The sequence below is a fragment of the Sus scrofa genome, chromosome 7 (assembly GCF_054392235.1).
Source record: "Sus scrofa isolate SSC_HxYL_T2T_F1_AM1 chromosome 7, Sscrofa_HxYL_maternal_Yorkshire_Landrace_v2.0, whole genome shotgun sequence".
Lineage (NCBI taxonomy): Eukaryota > Metazoa > Chordata > Mammalia > Artiodactyla > Suidae > Sus > Sus scrofa.
Genome location: NC_139389.1, coordinates 3,423,590 through 3,442,554, shown reverse-complemented (window position 1 = coordinate 3,442,554; position 18,965 = coordinate 3,423,590). Strand labels below are relative to the sequence as shown.

The window sequence follows — 18,965 nt, the reverse complement described above, 5'->3', positions numbered from 1 at the left end:
CCACCGCGACTTTTACACCTGCAGGAGGAGCTGGGGGCGGGGCGGCCACACAGATGGGAAACAAGGATGGCTCCTGAGCCTCCTCGATAAACAGCAGCTCTCGGGGAAGATCTAGAAGGATGAAGATTCGGCTCTCCGTCCCTAACGCCCTCCTTCCATCTTCTTTTGCTCTTTTTGACCTTAGAATCCCAAATTAGTGTTGAGGTATTTCGACCACCTGGCAGGGACTTTCCTTTCTCTTTATTTTTTATAATCAGTCAGGTTTAGGTATTTTTATCTAAATTTAAATACGGTTGACTTGCACTGCTGTGTTCAGTTCTGCTGTAGAGCAAAGTGGCTCAGTTATACACACACATATGCTTTTTCATTTCGGATGAGCCTCTTCTTGCTCATCAACAAGGATGAACAAGGAGAGACTCATTCAAAAACCTGAGTGTGCAGGAAATTACTGCCTCGTGGTCTCGGTTCAACTTCCTGTAATGATGTGACAGGTTCCTGCTTTGAATCACCGTCTCCTGCAGAGGAAGGACGCTGTGGGCTACGGAAAAAGAGAGAAGATATACGGTCCCTTAAACCCAGACTCCCACTGACTTGGGGACTATGCGATCAAGAAATGGGCACTGGAGTTCCCGTCGTGGCGCAGTGGTTAACGAATCCAACTAGGAACCATGAGGTCTCGGGTTCGGTCCCTGACCTTGCTCAGTGGGTTAATGATCCGGTGTTGCCGTGAGCTGTGGTGTAGGTTGCAGACGCGGCTCGGATCCTGCGTTGCTGTGCCTCTGGCGTAGGCCGGGGGCTACAGCTCCGATTCGACCCCTAGCCTGAGAACCTCCATATGCCGCGGGAGCGGCCCAAGAAATAGCAACAACAACAACAACAAAAAGACAAAAAAAAAAAAAAAAAAAAAAAAAAAAAAAAGAAATGGGCACTGAAAGACCAGTTGTCACTTGGGGCTGAGTGGAGGCCACACACGGCTGTGGGCAAAGAAGGGTGAGCGGGGTGGACATGATTTTTTTGTTAACGGGAAAACATGAGCACGTGTCCACAGGCGCTCGCGAAATCAGGTTTTTCAAACACTGGAAAAGGAAAATGCGCAAAAAAACACAAGCAACTAAATCGACAACCATAATATGAACTCACTTGAGATAAAATTAACATCACAAAATAGTCAAAGACTTTAAAATAAGCACGAGAAAGATATTCAGATTGCTGAACGGAGTAATGACCATTTATAAGAAGCGAGGAATTAGGAAAGAAAACCAAACAGAAAGGAACCAAGAAGGTGACGAAGGAAAGGAACTAATTAGAGATCTCGGTGGGGAGTGAGAAGCCGTCGTTTCTAAGTGCAAAAGACTTGGATAAAAAGACTGAAGAGGTAGAAAGTCCTGAGAAATTCACCAGCACAGGAGGACCAAAAAAAAAAAAAGGTAAGCATAGGTGAGATATACGGCTGATAACTAAGAAGCTCCAATCAATAACAGGAGACCCAGGAAGGCGGGGGCAGATGGAGGGGACCCACTGCTTAGTAACAAGAAAGTAACCATCAGGTACCAGGCGGGATGAAGACAAACCCACCCAAGACGCAGCCTAGTAAAATGGAAGGACATCAGACATAAGAGAAAGCCTTCAACGCTACTCAAGAAAAAAGGTACTATTTATTTATTTGCCTTTTCTTTTTCTTTTCTTTTTTTTTTTTTTTAAGGGCCACACTCGTGGGACAAGGAAGTTGCCAGGCTAGGCAAATTGGAGCTACAGCTGCCGGCCTAATTCACAGCCAGAGCTCCTCCGGATCTGAGCCGCTTCTGCGACCTAAACCATAGTTCATGGCAACGCCACATCCTTAACTCTCTGAGCGAGGCCAGGGATGGAACCTGAGTCCTCATGGATCCTAGTCGGGTTCTTAACCCTCTGAGCCACAATGGGAACTCCCAGAAGGGGAGAAAAAGGTGTTACTATCTGCTGTAGCTATGGTGTAGGTCACAGCTACAGCTCAGATTCAGTCCCCGTCCTGGGAACCTCCATATGCCACACACACACACACACACACAGACACACAGACACACACACACACACACAGACACAGACACACACACACACAGACACACACACACACAGACACACACACACACAGACACACACACAGACACACAGACACACACACACACAGACACACACAGACACACACACACAGACACACACACACACAGACACACACACACACAGACACACACACACACAGACACACACACACAGACACACACACACACAGACACACACACACAGAGACACACACACACAGACACACACACACACACACACACACACACACACACACACACACACAACAAAACTGCGGCAACATGCAGACATTTTCGGATATACAGAGACCGTAAGAGTTTACCACTGTGATACCTCACGGCAGAAATCTTTAAAGGACAGACGTCACTAAGAAGGAAACAAGCTCTAGGAGAAGGCTCAGGGTGGGAAATAAAAGGTGAAGACAACATTTGTTACCATGTTAATGAGTAAATGTGCTGAACGACTGCCGAATTTTTTAAAAGGTTTTTTTTTTTTTTTAATGTGAACATAACAAGAGACTATTATAAACAAATTCATGCCAATACATTTGAGAGTTAGATGAGGTGCACAAATTCCTAGGAAAAAAAATACAACTTTTGAGTCAAAACTGACTCAAAGTAATCTGCATAGCCTAATGTCTACTAAGAAGTTTAATCTGCGGTTTAACATTTCCCACCAAGAACATTCCAGGCCCAGGAACTTCACTGGTAAATAGGATCAAACACTTCAGAAAGACATCAGAGTTCCTGCTGTGGCTCGGTGGTAATGAACCCGACTTGTATCTGCGAGGATGTGGGTTCGATCCCTGGCCTCTCTCAGAGGGTCAAGAGAGCACGAGAGCAGCTCAGATCATGAGAGCACCTCAAAATACACGAAAAGGTTTGATAAATTTTAAGCATCATTTATGATAATTGCTTTCAGACAACTAGAAATAGAAACACGCCTAATTTGATAAGAGGCTTTACAAAAAACCTACAGCAACTGCTTCAGATAAATACTCATTCTCAAACTTCCAAGATGAGACATTAATTAGGTTTTCATTTTACGTTATACCATAGTTCATTCAGTTCGATCTCCCCGACTCAACTCAGTCCAATAAGAACCGAAGATGCACTCATGGTAAGGGAGCTAATAAATCGCCTTCCCCTTAGATCCGCAGACCCCCTGGAATTCATGGTTGAACAATCAGGAGTGGGGGGTCCTGTTTCATCTTTTCCACATGGGTGACCAACGACTCCTACTACTCCTGCACAGAGGTCCCCTCCTCCCGCCGGTCCCCAGGCCAGGGTCCAGGCGACCCAGAGTGCGCTTCCAGGCCCCCAGTGCCCCCCCACCCCCGCCGGCCCTGTGTGCATCTTCCCTCAGCCCCGCACTCTCGCAGCTCCTGTAGCTTTAAACAAGGACTTGACCTCAGCCCAGGCAAATCCCTCACCTCAGTGCTTTGGCTATTCCTGCATTTGCATATAAATTTTACAACGTGCTCATCAAAGGCCTCATAAACACCTCTCTGAACTTCTATTTCTTAACTCCTGTAGCTGTTTCATGTGCATTTTGAAGCAATCCTACAAATTGTTTTTGGATATATGCAAATGAAGTAGTAACCTGAGGGTGGCCGCCCTCCAGGGGAAGTGGGGGGGGCACCTCTGGGGAGGAGAGTGGGGGTGGGGTCAGCAGGAGGTGCAGGTGTGTCAAGGGCATCTTGAATGCTCTTCTCTTTACAGGAACCCATGGTGGGAAAGGCAGGGATATTTGCTGGGTGGGGGGCACTCAGATCTGTTATCAGCAAATCAAATCAGGAAACATGTTTATATGTCGAGAATACTTCACCATTTTAAAAATGAATAGAAATAAATATAAAAATCACGACTTGGTTCTCAACCAGCAGTCACCCAGGCGGTCAAACTCTGCAAGGAGTGGACTCTGCAAGGGTCACCTGTCTACCATCCTCTCTCCTTGGGGGTGAATGACAGCCTGTAATAGCAGTGGATACATCTCGCAGGGAGGCCCTTGAGAAAACAAAGTCTTCCCTCAAGTTGAAAGAAAACATTTGATTCATTACTCAGCCAAGCGATGGAATCATTAAGCTACCCACTGCATAAATGACTGCTTACTTGAACCACTCTTCCTTTTCAAGATCTCGACCTCATGCATACAAATGGCCAAGCTGAAGGCAGGTTGAAAAGCTGGGTGATCCATGTCAACTCAGGGATCCCCGTGTCTCTGTCCAGACCCAGGCTGACGCTAAGGGTGGGACGAAGACAAACACGCCTCTCGTGCTTCGAGCAAAGGGGCAGAGCACGCCCCTCACTGAAACGGGAAAGGCGTGTGTCTTCTTTCGTGCAGGACGGGGCTGACGGGGGACATCATTCAAAATATTGGGATGAACAGCCGCATTGCCCTTTCGTAAGGAATAATTTAGGAAGGCCAATCACTCGGATTTCCTTCCCTCCGAGAACATTCGCAAGAACTTTGCACTGGCTCTGATCGACGCTTGCTGCTTCTCGGACACCTCCGAGAGTCTCATCTCCAGGCCGAGTCACCTTGAGGCTGGCATGCTGGCCTCTTCCTTTTGGCCAGGAGAGTCCCTTAGCTGGAACCCTGGAGCACCATGGAACCAGCGCCAAACGGCCCTCATCTCATACCCAACGCCCAGTGGAGAAGAAACGACCCCCCAGTCCTGCCCACCAATCCCTTCCAGGTGTCCTGTGAAAACGCGCACAGCCAGTGCCGGGTAGAAGGAGCATTTTACATTCAACCGGGGACCGATGCGCTCAGAGAGAGGAAGCAAACTCTAAGGGTGATGGCAAGCCTCGGGCAGCACGAGGAAAAAGAGCTGAGGCTGGAAAGCTCTTCCAGGAGCCCAGGAGCCCATCAGCCCGTTTAACAGGTGACTGTCTAGTGACACTAACGGCCGCAGCAGTGGTGTTGAGATAACACAAAAGCAGGAGCCTTATTCTGAAGGCCCAGGATGAATACCAGAAAGCAAAGGCTAACTTCACAGAAAATTCCAATTCTCCTGAAAAGGAGATGGGACAAAAGTCTGCAAAGGAAGAAGACAGAAACAAGGGTGCTTTGTCTCCTGCCTCGACCTGGCTGGACAGGGTGAAGCTTAATGCCCCTGCCGCTGTCATTCAAGCCCGAGGGGCAAACACTCGGGGCTCGAGGCGCCATCGAGGGCTTCGCATGCGTGTCCTTCTCCTTTAAGCCACTGGAGCTGGGCCTTCCCCGCCTGAAGCCGAAAGCATCCCCACTGCTCTCCTCCCGTATTCACACCCGGGAGAGACCACTGACTCCGCAGCGCTGCCTGACTGCCATGCTCTTTCCCCCCGCGCCGTCGCTTCGAGCCTGTGCTTGTTTCTGGTCTATTCATCATCTGGCGGGATGACCTTTCAAAACTACGACACTCCTCCCCGCCCCCAGCTTTGGGGAGACTAACTGGCAAGACAAAAAACTATATTTTAAAGGTGATTGTTTGACATTCATACACATTATGAAGTTATAATAGCAAATCTGCCAGCTATTCGTGTTTGGTTTAAGTGATTCTGTGGAGTATAAACTTATTTCTCTGGCTCCAGAGAGAGAAACACCAAAATGTCTTCGAGTCAGATTTTTTCCTAAAATACACTGCACATAATTTGTCATGCTTTACAGATGTCGGCCAGATTTAGGGTTTGGTATGTCGTCCACACACAGGAAATTCCTGCACATGTTCCACCAGGTGAAGAGCCAACAAGCTCGATGTGGATATTGTGACGGATGCGTGAGTCCATATAAAGGAAACATAACACATCCTTTTAATCTACACTACGAGAAGGTGCTCCGGATCTCACTCTTCTTCTTCTTTTTTGGTCTTTTAAGGGCCTCACCTGAGGCACATGGAAGTTCCCAAGTTAGGGGTCGAATCAGAGCTGTGGCCGCAGCTCACTCCTCAGCCACAGCAACGCAGGATCTGAGCTGCGTCTGCGACCTACACCACAGCTCACGGCAACACCGGACCCTTAACCCATGAGCGAGGCCAGGGATGGAACCTGCAGCCTCATGGATGCTAGTTGGGTTCATTTCTGCTGTGCTACAACGGGAACTCCCTCGCTCTCCTTTTTCAATCAGGGCTTTAAACAGGAAAGAAACTGGGGGGGGTGACGCTCTGCACGTGTAACCACATCACAAGAGCCTTGCTCTCCAAAGACAAAGAGCAGTCACGAATCCCGAGGACAGAGGCCCCAGTACAAACATGGGGCCACACTCCACAGGCCCCAAGGCAGAGGGTCACTGGCGGGCCCCCGCCTCGTTCGGCTGGGGCTGCGTGGCACCAACCGCAAAGCCGGCAGAGGGTGGAATCCGCGGGCCCAGAGGACCAGGATTCACAGGACTGGGCCGCTGTGCTCAGAGCAGGGATGGTGGTGCCGCCGCCGCCGGTGAACGGGGAGGCCAGGCTCCCAGGAGGCAGAGGCTCTGCTACCACGCTCCTCATACACGCATGATGGTGGCGCCCACGACAAGCCGTCCACCCTCTTCCTCGTCGGTCGCTCCGCCCCCAACTGTGAACTCCGACTACGACTGCAGGGCACAGAAAAGGCACTATGGTGGCCGTCTTCCCCGCCTCTTCCTCCACCGTCTCCACTACAGTCTTCTGGGATAAACATCCCTCTTCCAGCAAAAGAAAAATACTGATGTGGCGTTCCCGTCATGGCCCAGGGGTTAATGAATCCAACCAGGAACCATGGGGTTGCGGGTTCCATCCCTGGCCTCACTCAGTGGGTTAAGGATCCAGCGTTGCCACGAGCTGTGGTGTAGGTCGCAGGCATGGCTCGGATCTGGCGTTGCTGTGACTGTGGCGTAGGCCAGCGGCTACAGGGCCAATTCAACCCCTAGCCGCAGGAAGCGGCCCCAGAAAAGGCAAAAAGACTGAAAAAAAAGAAAAGAAAGAAAGAAAAAAGAAAAATACTAATGTGCTTCTTCTTCTTCTTCTTTTTTTTTTTTTTTTTTTTTTTGGTGAAATGGGAAAAATCGCACATGGAAATGGTAAAAAGTTGAGACCCATTAATTTCATTGCAACACAAGGAAGCTGCGGGGATTCTCACAGCTGGATTTATTTGGGACGAGAACCAGGAAACACTGCATAATCCTGCATTAAGTCTTATCAGACAACACTTATGATAATGACAGCCAAACCAGATCTAGGAGCTATTCCAAGCCCTGGAGATTAGCAAGTAATCACAGGCTCAAGTCCTAATACAATTCTGGGGAGACACGGAAGGATTCAGAGAATTAACTAGCAAAATAGGATTAAGAAGAAAGAAGAAAAATTTGACCTCCACCTGCACTGGTCAGTATCCGCAAAATTCCGCATTCAGCTCCGTGTGGTTCCAGGGCTGCACTGGGTATCACCTGACCCAGATCTCCTGACACATCGGTCTCTTCCCTCCCCTGGAAACCACCTGATGTCAGGAACTGCCCGCATCCTCTTACTGACTCCAGAACCGTGCCTCGGTCTGGGCACGACAGCTGACTACTCTGATACCACGAGCTCTCTGCAGTCAACGTTCAATAAAATCCCAGCGCTGCCACTTGCTGGTGGAGTTGTTATGGCTAAGTTTCCTGGTGATTCTGAGCCTCAAGTTCATCATCTATGAAATGGGCTTATAGAACCCTTCCCACTGGATCGTGAAGAAAGCTATAACAGAGGCAAGGGATTTGGTTCAGTGGCTCGGACAAAGCACTCAACAGATGGCAAGCGGAATAAGGCTTGATGCGCTGACCCACGGCCGCAGGAGACACGGACTGAGGGCAGACGGCCACGGGTGGCCTGAAGAACCTCCAGGGCCTCGTACAACCGAGTGCTCACCATGGTGCCTGGTTCCCCAGGGAGAGCAAGGACAAGCCCTGCCAGCTTCCCAGTCCATCCACAACTGGCCGCCCAGCTGGCAGGAGGCCCTCTCACGGTCACGGCCCCCGATGTCAGCCGCGCGGTCTTCAGTCTCAGCTTCGCCACCTTCTTACGAGCACGTTCACCACTTTGCCCAGGACAGGTCAAGAACGTGAAGTGACAAGCCGTCCCCTGCTCCTCAGCGAGGTCACGACAACTCCACGGACACAGCTAAAAATCGCTACTGCGGAACTCCTCGCAGTGAACACGGAATCTGCCCAGCTCTACCCGCAGCCAGCAGCCTGCGTGGTGAAAATGGCAGAGAAAGGGGTATGTGATGGGCTGACGTCCGCATCCTGAGCCCCGGAACCTGCGGCTGTCACCTGACACTCAACAAGACCTTCGCAGAGACGATTCCAGAAGGGCTTGATGTGTGGAGAGGATCTTGTCACAAGGGCCCTTGTAAGGAGGAGACAAACATTCAGAGCGAAGGCGACGGGACTGGTCACGCGGGCGGGAGGGAGGAGGGCGGTGTGATGCGGCCCGGAGCTGGCGCCCCGGAAGGAACCGGGGCAGAGGCGGGTTCTCCCTGCAGCCACCGGAGGGCCCGGCCCCGCTGACCTCTGAGCTTCAGCTCCACCACGTGGATTCGGACTCACCTCCAGGGTCATAAAATAGGAAAGACGTATTGTTTTAAGCTGCTGGGTTTGTGGCAATTGGTTACCTGAGCAACAGGAAACCAACCCGGAATATAATCAATAGACACTAATTACCAGTGAACAACTATGAAACAGCTCTCCATCATCTATAATTTTCAAAGCATTTCACGGACATCTGCTTCTTCCGCAGTCCAATCCTGGCTACACCACCTGAAGTGTATCACATAAGGGCAACCGTGAAACCTATATTCAGTTGGGCAGGTGCACACATACTGGTTTCCACCTTGGCAGGAGAAAAACCGGCCCTGATTTTTTAAAAGACATTTAATGCAAGAGGTCCACAGCCTACTCCCGGACACTCTGTGCCTTTAAGAGAAGATGCCTGTGAGGCCACTTGGAACTGGATAGAAGCCACCATCTCGTGGTTGCAACCATGTCACCCATCTGTGCTTGCCCCACGGCCATGTCCTGCCCACTGCTCTGTGCCAGGCTGGCTGGTGATCCATCAACACTGGCCAGTTTACTAAGTGACCGAGTGAATGAAGACGTGAACGAGAAAAGCTTAGCTCCTTGGCCAGGTTCTGCTTTTGACCATTTAGATGGGGCTTTCTTCCCAATTAACCTAGGAGGACCTGGTGCTGGAATAAAAAATAGCTTATTTTTTGAAAAAACAGGATTTTTAAGAAGGCCAATAAAGATGAAAGCAGAAAAATCAAATAATGATAGGAGGTTCCACTTCCTGCTAGGATATAAAAGGTCCCCAAAAACCACCGGTCCCACTGTAACAACGAGACAACAATAAATTTAGAAGTCTTCTGCCATAAAAGATACTGAAGACATGCGGACCCACGCGGAGGTGAGGGAATTCCGGAGAGAATCCAGGAAGCCCTGGATCCTAGTGCGTCCACCACGGGGCACGAGCAGGAGGAAGGCAAGCCTGCTCCTGGTGAAGAAACTGCTGGAAGAAGGAGGAACGAGCCAAACTTCTGCGGGCCAGGCCTGGCCAGGGCGGGTGGCGACCGGAAGATGGAGAAGCCAGTTCTCCTGCAGGGTTTTTGCTCAGCAAGCCCTGGGCGTGGAAGAAGCTGCTGGCAGCCGGGTGGACAGCAAGGCGAGATTTCAAAACCCCCCAAGCGGACCCCACCCTCTGCCGCACGGCCAGGTCTCAGCACCCAGAGGAGAGGAGACCTGAAGTCCAGTTCGACTCCCGGTGACAACAAAAGGACCCGGCCTCGTCACCTGCGCCACCCCAGGAAAGGGGTGAGGCCTCCTGAGGACAGAGGCCACCCACCTCAGCTGCTGTGTTCTTTCAAACACACTTTAAAAAGCAGGAAAACTGAGCCCCTGACGAAGACGCAAAGGAATAAAAGGAGAATAACAGAGAAAAAAAGAGTTAGAAATAATACACAAGGACTCAAAAATCACTAGTATGAACTTGCTAAGGAATGTAAGGGAAAAATGCATAAAGTGAGGGAAAAGATGGAGCATTTCATCAGAGTAACACAAACTCTCAAAAGGAAGCAAGAAGAAAGTGAAGAACTGATGACAATGTCTAAGCTGATTAACTCATTGGAGGGGCTCCGGGGTTAACTGGACACCACAGAGACAAGACAAGCAAAACCATCCAAAATAAAGCACAGGGTGACAAAAAAACCAATAATAAAAAGCAAACCCTGGGCACAGAGTTCTGGGGTCTGACACTCGTGCGGTTACAACCTGAAGAGCAAAGAAAGGAGGAGAGCTGTTGGAAGAGGCATCAGATGAGAACTTTCAAAGAGGGCTGAAAAGCACGGATTCATCAGAGTGAAACCCCAAGTGAAACAACAGGCAGAAAATCACACGCAGGTCAACCTGCTCAACACCAGAGTGAAACGACAGACAAGGTCAGACAGACATCTGAGAGCTAAAACAACAATACCCACACAGAGACACACACACACATACATACACACAGACACACACAGAGACACACACACACATGACAGACACACACACAGACACGCACACATAAGACATACATACAGACACACACACAGACACAGAGACACACACACACACACACACACAAGACATACACACACAGACACACACACACATAAGACATACACTCAGACACACACAGACACACACACACAAGACATACACACACACATAAGACATACACTCAGACACACACAGACACACACACACACGGACACATACACAGACACACACACACAGACACAGGCAACCTAGTATCCACAGAAAATATTCCTAAAAAATAGAGGTGGAACAAACCATTTCCAGACAAACAAAACGGGGGAAGCCAGGCTGCACGATAATAAGAAACGGGAAAGGACGTTGTTCAGACTTAAAGAAAACGCCCCCGAAAAATTAAGATGGGAGAAAGGAAGGGTGATCAGTGGATACATACCAAAGAAAATATAAAATAACATAGCTTTAATTTCCTTAAAAGACAGTTGGCTATATGAAACAAACAGCAATGTGCTGTGGGATTTTAACACATGGAGAAGTAACGTATGACAATAATAACACAAAAACAGGAGGGGTAAATAGAATTACAGCATTGCAAGGCTGTTGTTAAATGTTTCATGCAGTTGTAATAGCTGCTCATGGTAAAGTGGGATGCATCAATTCCCCATACTGCAGTCTAGAATAACCACTTAAAATAATACGGAAACGGCGACATTAAACAGCAATGGGCGTGATAAAATGGAATACAAAAACAAACTGAAATCTGCGGGCAAAACCTCAATTAACAAATAAAGAACAGAGAGAGACAATGGGTCAGAACTAATAAAAGGTGGTAACATTAAGCCCAAGAATATCCCACAGAATCATACTGAACATCAGATGCATTCAACACTGCATTAAACGTGAGTTTACAAAGGACCCAACTCTGAGCGTTTCCAAGAGACATATTTTTAATATAAAGATAGAGAAGGTAAAATGATGAAAAAAAATATACGTGGAAAACACTCATCCTAAGAAAGCCAATACTGTCATTAAAACAACTTCAACTGCAAAAGCATCTTTAGTGAGAAAGATGAACGTTCATGACAGAATGATGCTAAGCAACACCCAAAGCTGGTTCTCTGCTTAGACCAACAGGCTTGGTAAACCTCTTTTTTTTTCCCCGCATACAATTCCTGATGGTTTATGAACTCCTGTGTGTTTATGACTCGCTATTTAAAACCTCTTTTCGAAATCACATTATCCTTAAATTCAATGATTTTCTCTTCGAGCTACGTGACCCTCTCAATTATATTCCACTTGATTCGCGTAAGTCAGTTACCTGAAACTTCACCTGCTGGTTAATGTCGGGCACGCGGAACTGCTTCAGGAAGCGCTCGTCCTCGCTCCAGAAGAGGCGGATGTCGGGGATGTCATAGAGGACCATGGCCAGCCGCTCGAGTCCAAGGCCAAAGGCCCAACCGATCCGCTCTTGAGCACCAGCTACAATGAGAAAAGAAGACGAAACACCGGATTAAAACATCGCTAATTATTATAGAAATGCAGATCAAAGCACAATGAGGTACCACCTTACACCGTCAGAACAGCCATCATCAAAAGGTCCACAAACAATAAATGCTGAAGAGGGTGTGGAGAAAAGGAAACCCTCCTACGCTGTTGGTGGGAGTATAAATTGGTGCAGCCACTGTGGAGAACAGTATGGAGGTTCCTTTAAAAAAATTAAATATCGAATTGCTGTATGATCCAGCAATCCCACTCCCGGGCATCTATCCAGAGAAAACCGTAATTCAAAAAGATACATGCCCCCGAGGGTTCACTGCAGCACTATTCACAACAGCCAGGACATGGAAGCAACCTAAATGTCCACCGACAGAGGAGTGGATGAAGATGCTGTACACACATACAATGGAATATTACTCAGCCATTAAAAAGAATGAAATTATGCCAATTGCAGCAACATGGACAGACCTCAAGACTATGACACTAAGTCAAGTAAGTCAGAGAAAGACAAATATTATATAATATCACCTACATGTGGAATCTACGAAAATGATATAAATGAACGTACAAAACAGAAACAGAGTCACAGGCGTAGAAAATAAAGTTATAGTTACCAACGGGGAAGGGGGGAGGGAAGAATTAGGGGTTTGGGATTAATACATACACCCTACTGTATATAACACAGATCATCAACAAGGACCTCCTGCATAGCACAGGGAACTCTATTCGATATTCTGTAATAACTTACACAGGAAAAGAATCTGAAAAAGAACAAATACATACATACGTATGTGTAACTGAATCACTGTTCTGCACACCTGAAACTAACACAACACTGTAAAGCAACTATACTTCAATATACAATGATTTTTTTTTAAAAGCAGGAGGGTCCACAGGTACATTCCACCCCTGACCCCAGCCAGGGCCGTCGGCCAGCATGTCCCAAGGCAAGGCCTGCAGGAGGGGTCCAGGAGCTCTAGGGGACCTGGATGGCACACCCTGCGCCTCCCTCGCCAAGGCACTCTGGAGTCTGCTTCTCCACTACTGCCTTTCATCTCTGCTCGAAGCCCAGGCCTCCTGAGCCCGGCTTCCTGCCTTGGAGGCCTTCCTGTAACCCACACTGGCCCTCGTTCCAACACTCAGCCACTATATTAAGGTTACAGAGAGGAGAGAAGAGACAGTTTCTGTTCAAAACATGCCACAGTGGACCGTGAACAGCCAGAAACGGTGTGTCCAGCCTCCAAGAACCCTCGATTTCATAAAAACACACTCCTACTCTTAGTAAGAGCTGCCCCGTTAACACACAGGGACCACAAGACCGCCCAGGTGACACCTGGCTGCCACCGCCCTGCCAGAGGTGAGTGTGCTGTTCAGACAACAACAACACCCTGAAGTCTCAGGCTTATTTACACGACATGGAAACAGAAAGTAGAACCTGCAGGGGAAGAAGGCACGGGAGCGGCTCTGGTACCCAGAAGGGCCCCCAAAAGAGCATCATTTCAATGGACCCTGGAGGACGAGCAGGATGCTGGGGGCACTGAGATGGCTCAGGATGGCCACTCCAGCGCAATGCCCTGTGTCACCGCCACCCCCAACCAGGAGTCAGAGGACCCGGAGTAGATTTCAACACTGGGGCGAGGTCACTTTATATGAGTCCATCTCAGTGAACCCCCGAGAGTCTCCTACTGGCGAGGAGAAGTGAGCCAATGGGAAGAGAGACAGTCGAGTGAGGCCAGGACTGGAGGGCGGCCCCCAGGAGCCAAGGGAGGCCCCAGGAGGTAGCAGGAAAGCGGGAAGCTCACTCTCAGGATCGCGAGGAAATGGGTTCTCCCCACAGCCTGAGCAAGAGAAGGCAGGACCCCGAGCATCACAGGGAACCCGGTCCGGAGACACCCTGATCTCAACCGGTCTCAGCCCTGGGCAGGGGCCCACCTCGAGTGTGCGCCGGACTCCTGATGCTCGGAGGTCGCGACACGTGACAACGCCGTGCTGTGTTAAGCCACTAAGCACGAGGTGAATCAGTTACCCAATAAAAGAAAACGAATGCTGCCCCGAAGGGTGGAGGACGTTGAGAGGCCGCTCCAGACTGAAGGGCCGATTCCACTGGCAAAGGGGGGAGCGGTGGCGGGGTGGGGTGGGGGGGTAGCGGTGGATTCTGGAAACATCACACAGGCGGGCAAGCTTGTAGGGGGCACCCGCCACCAGCCAGGTGCTGCCACCACCGTCATTTATACAAGCAACCACGACGACGGCAGAAGCCATGAAGTACGAGGCTCGTGGAGTGATCTGTTTAAAAGATGAAGGGTTAAAAAAAATACTCCAAATGAGATCACAAACAGGCAAAGGTAGAGAAGAGAGAATGAGGCGGCATCGGAGGGAAGACGCGCCTGGAAGCAGAGCACGTGGCGGGGCCAGGCTGGGCGCACCTGTGTCTCGAGAAAGAGGATCTCTCGGGCGGGGGTGGGGGGGGGTGGCGGTGGACAGGATGGACTGAACCACACAGTGGGAAACGGGGTGCACAGCCCCGACCACGTGACCCGCCTGAGAGAGTAATTTGTACTGATGCGTGAAAACCACAAAAAAAGGCTGGTGACTAAATTAAAAACAGGAAAATTAATACAAGCGTGATGTGTTGTACTAGAAGAAGAATTTTCTCTTTAAGTGGCATTGCCTGGTCCTGGTGGAGTGGTTCCAGCACCCTTAGTAATTGCTGGTCACACTACACGTTCCTATAAGAATTCTGAAAACATCACGGCAATACCTGCAAAGGTCCATAATAGTGCTCAAATTCTTTATCTTTCTGACTTCATTAGGAATTTATCCCAAGGAAATAATTCAACAGAAGAAAAAAAAAGTGGGGGGGGGGTTCCCACTGTGGTTTAGCAGAAACGAACTGGACTTGGATCTGTGAGGAGGCAGGTTCGATCCCTGGCCTCTGACGTTGCCATGAGCTGGGGTGTAGGTCACAGATGTGGCTTGGATCTGGTGTTGCTGTGGCTTTGGTGTAGGCTAGCAACTGCACCTCCAATTCAACCCCTAGCCTAGGAATTTCCATATGCTGGCTTTAAAAAGAAAAAAAAAAAAAAAAGAGAGAAAGGAAAAAAAACAAAAACAAAAACGTTCAGAGCAATATGAGAGCAAAAACATGAAAACAACCTAAATGTCCCAAATTAGGGAAGACCTTTAAAAATTATACTATTATTTTAGGAGTTTCCATCATGGCTCAGTGGTTAACGAATCTGACTAGCATCCATGAGGACTCAGGTTTGATTCCTGGCCTTGCTCAGTGGGTTAAGGATCCGGTGTTGCCGTGAGCTGGGGTGTAGATCACAGACGTGGCACAGATCTGGTGTGGCTGTGGCTGTGGTGTAGGCTGGCGGCTGCAGCTCTGATTTGACCCCTAGCCTGGGAAACTCCATATGCTGCAGGTGTGGCCCTAAAAAGACAAAACAAACAAACAAACAAACAAAAATTATAGCATATTTAAAGTAATCATTAAAAATCATAATTGTACAAGTAAATGTTTATTACGGGACAGACTGTAAGAAATGATGAAAATGTCAATGATGAAATGAATATGTACTATGATACCAGTACTTAACATAGATACAAATGAGGGTTGTTATGTACAAAAATTAAAAACAACTTTAAAACATGTTTCTGAAATATCTTTTCAAAGAAAAAATCATGAAGATAATAGATGAAATATTAATGTTTGTGAGTTAAGCTTCTTCCTTAATTATTAAATCTTTTAGATTTTATTATAAATGTTTAGATAAAACCAACGATCTAGAGCCCAGTATCTATAACCAAAAGAGCCGTAAGCTCAGGCTCTCTGATGTTCTTTTACATCCAGCAGTTTTTCGCTCCTTACACCCATCACGCTCATTTTCTTCCCCGTCCTCTGAAATTTTGCTAGAGCGAAACCAGAATAACACAGAGTCCCTGACGACAGCAAAGGAAAAGAGCGACCATCTACTTTTTCAGACGGACGAACGTGAAGATGTCCACAGAAAAGGAAAGAGAATGAGATGAGAAGCTCACTTAAAAAAAACACAAGATGAAGACGCATGAAGTTCCATTTCGGACTTACCGGATTGGCAAAAATAAGAACATTTCATCCCATACCTGACGGCAAAGCCGAGGGAAACCAAGCCCTCTCTCCCACAGAGAGGAGGTGCCCCGCCCGGGGCGGGTGGGTCGGGAACCTTTGAAACCCACTGACCCCACAAGTGTCACATAACAGCTGCTCTCAGAACCGAGGATGCACGTGTGCCATCGTGCCACCTTAGCACCTAGAACGTCTACTTACGGGAAGTTATGAACGTAGAAGGCTATTTGTTGGAATGTTATTTATAACAAAAGACTGTACATAGTTCAAGGGCCCATTCAGAGGAGCTGGTTGAAAACCCTGCCATGTCCACACAATGGAGTGTAATGGTTATAAAAGAAAAGCAGCGTTTCGCTTCTTGGCCTTCTGGCTAAGACCAAGTGTAAAAGAAAAGCAGCAGTCGCCTTTTTTTTTTTTAGGAGTGGGGAGGGGGTGGGAGAGACCTGACAGGTGGAGGACAATGCGGACGCTACACTAGTGAATATTAGAAAGAGTGAGAAGGAACTTTTCAAGTCAGACTTTGCATGACTAGAGAAAAATACACTAATTCTGTTTGCTTCTGAGAGGTTATAAGAAGAACAAAGCACTCCTTGGTCACACAGGTACCAGGCCTTCAGGAAAATCACGATTAGTAAGACTGGATCTCTACGTCCTCCTTACCGCCTGAAATGGCCTTTCTTTCTAGGAAAGCCAGCACATTTTTCATATGACACTGGAAAATCAGTGTCATCAATGTGGGGTTTCAAAAAACCTGAAAACCCTTCCCCTTGAATCCCAATGGGCTGCACCTGCTTCAACCAATAGAATACCGGGAGATGATGCTGTGTGACTTCCCAAGGTTACAGCAGAAAAAGCCACCCAGCGAACCTGCGGGTTCTTGGCGCGATCACCCTCCAGTCACTCCCTCTCAGGATTCTCCTTCCAGAACATTCTGTCTTGGGACCCAGCTGCCAAGCTCCAAGCAGCAGCAACATGGAGAGGCCTTGTGGAGGCCCCCCTGCCCCGCACGCCAGGGAAGGATCCCAGGTGAACCCAGCTTTCCAGTCATCCTAGCCCCGACAGCAGGCTTGTGAGTGAGGCAGATTTAAGAGGATTCCATATGCATCACGAACAGCGAAGAACAAAAACCAAAAAACTGTAACAAAATATGAACCAATGGAATCCAGCCACACATAAAAGGATGTTACCTCACAACCAGATTTATCCCAATGCAAGGTTAGCTCAACATACGAAAATCAATAATGGAATTCGCTCAATAAGCAGACGAGAAAGAAAAAGCGACTGGCAAAACGCAACATCCATTCATCATAAAAACTCTTAGCAAATGAGGAACACAGGGAACTTCTTCAATCTGATCAAAGACACAATTTTTTTAAAAAGCAGCTAATGTTACACTGAACGTGAAAGGCTGGTTGCTTTGCCCTCAGGATCAGGCTGAAGATGAGGGTGTCCACTCTCATGTCTGTATGTCCACCTCTATCAGCCTGAGTTCCTAGCTAGTAAAAAAGGAACAACAAAAACATCCTGGAGTTCCCGTGTGGCACAGCAGAAATGAAACGGACCAGCAACCAGGAGGTTGCGGGCTTGATCCCTGGCCTCGCTCAGTGGGTTAAGGCTCCAGCGCTGCTGCGTCTGCGGTGTAGGCCGGCAGCTGTAGCTCCGATTCGACCCCTAGCCTGGGAGCCTCCATATGCCACAGGTTCAGCCCCCAAAAGCAAAACAAAAACAAACAAAAAAACCCAAAACCCCAAAAAAACTTAATCACTTGTGAAGAAAGAGCCAGACTGTCTTATTTGTAGATGGCATATTATCTATATAAAACTCCTCAGGAATATATTTCCAAAGGAACCAATGCCTGCATTTGGGAAGACCACAGTACACAGAAATGCCTGGTGTGCGTGACTGGAGGGCCTCAGCCCCACCTGGCTGTCCGTGAGGCGGGCTGGAGGGGCTCCAGGCTCAGGGCAGAGAGGGGCCATCCCATCAGTACCGGAAATCCCAGCCACCTCGTGTGCTGAAGGTCAAGGACTAGACCTTCATGAGGGGAGGGAGCGGCTGGCCCCAAGCTTCCTGCCACTGTCCACAACCTCACAATTGTTCTTATCGAAAAGCCATGGAGGGCTGCAAGGAAAGGCATCTACGTGCCGAGCCGGACCCCACTTCACTTTGGAAATGCTTTGTTTTGGTCCCTTCCTGACTTGCTTCTTCTGAACTGGACCCCTGCCTCGTGCTATCAGCCCACTGCAGGCGTGAGGTGGCAGGATCTCCTTGCCAGAGATGCTGATCACCAGGTCTTCCCTCGAGTCTTCACGAAAGAAGACTCATCTCAGAGCTCAGAAAGTGGGAAGAGAAAAAGCTGCTTTCTCCTGAACAACTGGACTGCTGCAGTGTCACAACTGATCCTCATTCACTCCTTACTTCGGCCCCAAGGCGGCTTCGAGTCATCCCTACGGGTCGGGTCGCCCGACACGGGTCCATTTCTCAGTGTGGCTCTGGCCCCAGTTTTATTTTCTCATCCCCGTCTCCTCTTTGTCCTCATTATCTCAGCTACTTCTTTCATCCTCCTGTATATACACTCACACAGCACTTCAAGATCTTTATGGAAGAAAGGGAGCCATAAATAACTAGACACTTACGGCAGGTCTAATTTTCAGGGCTCTGGCACTCTTCAGCTGTAATTTGTTGCCAGTGCTCACGGGCTAACACTGTCTTGGGCTTTTTCTTTTTTTTCCTGCATTCCAGTACCAGAGGGTCCCAGTAAACCAGAGTCCCTGGA

The 18,965-nt window shown here is 48.5% G+C and overlaps 1 protein-coding gene across 49 annotated transcripts in view; it reads right to left on the bottom strand.

Annotated features, from left to right (window-relative positions):
• Window positions 1-18,965, bottom strand: part of FARS2 (phenylalanyl-tRNA synthetase 2, mitochondrial) — a 408,395-nt gene that overhangs the window by 191,743 nt on the left and 197,687 nt on the right. For 43 of the 49 annotated variants that reach the window (XR_014809481.1, XM_084967260.1, XM_084967258.1 and 40 more), the window contains one exon: window positions 11,900-12,060. Coding sequence is in view for 48 of the 49 variants with exons in the window: in XM_084967260.1 (XP_084823386.1) it covers window positions 11,900-12,060 (161 nt within the window). In the remaining variant the exon portion in view is untranslated. Of the gene's footprint in view, window positions 1-7,128; window positions 12,061-18,965 lie in introns of those variants that run through there. The other 6 variants (XM_084967292.1, XM_084967295.1, XM_084967293.1 and 3 more) reach the window with 1 other exon arrangement.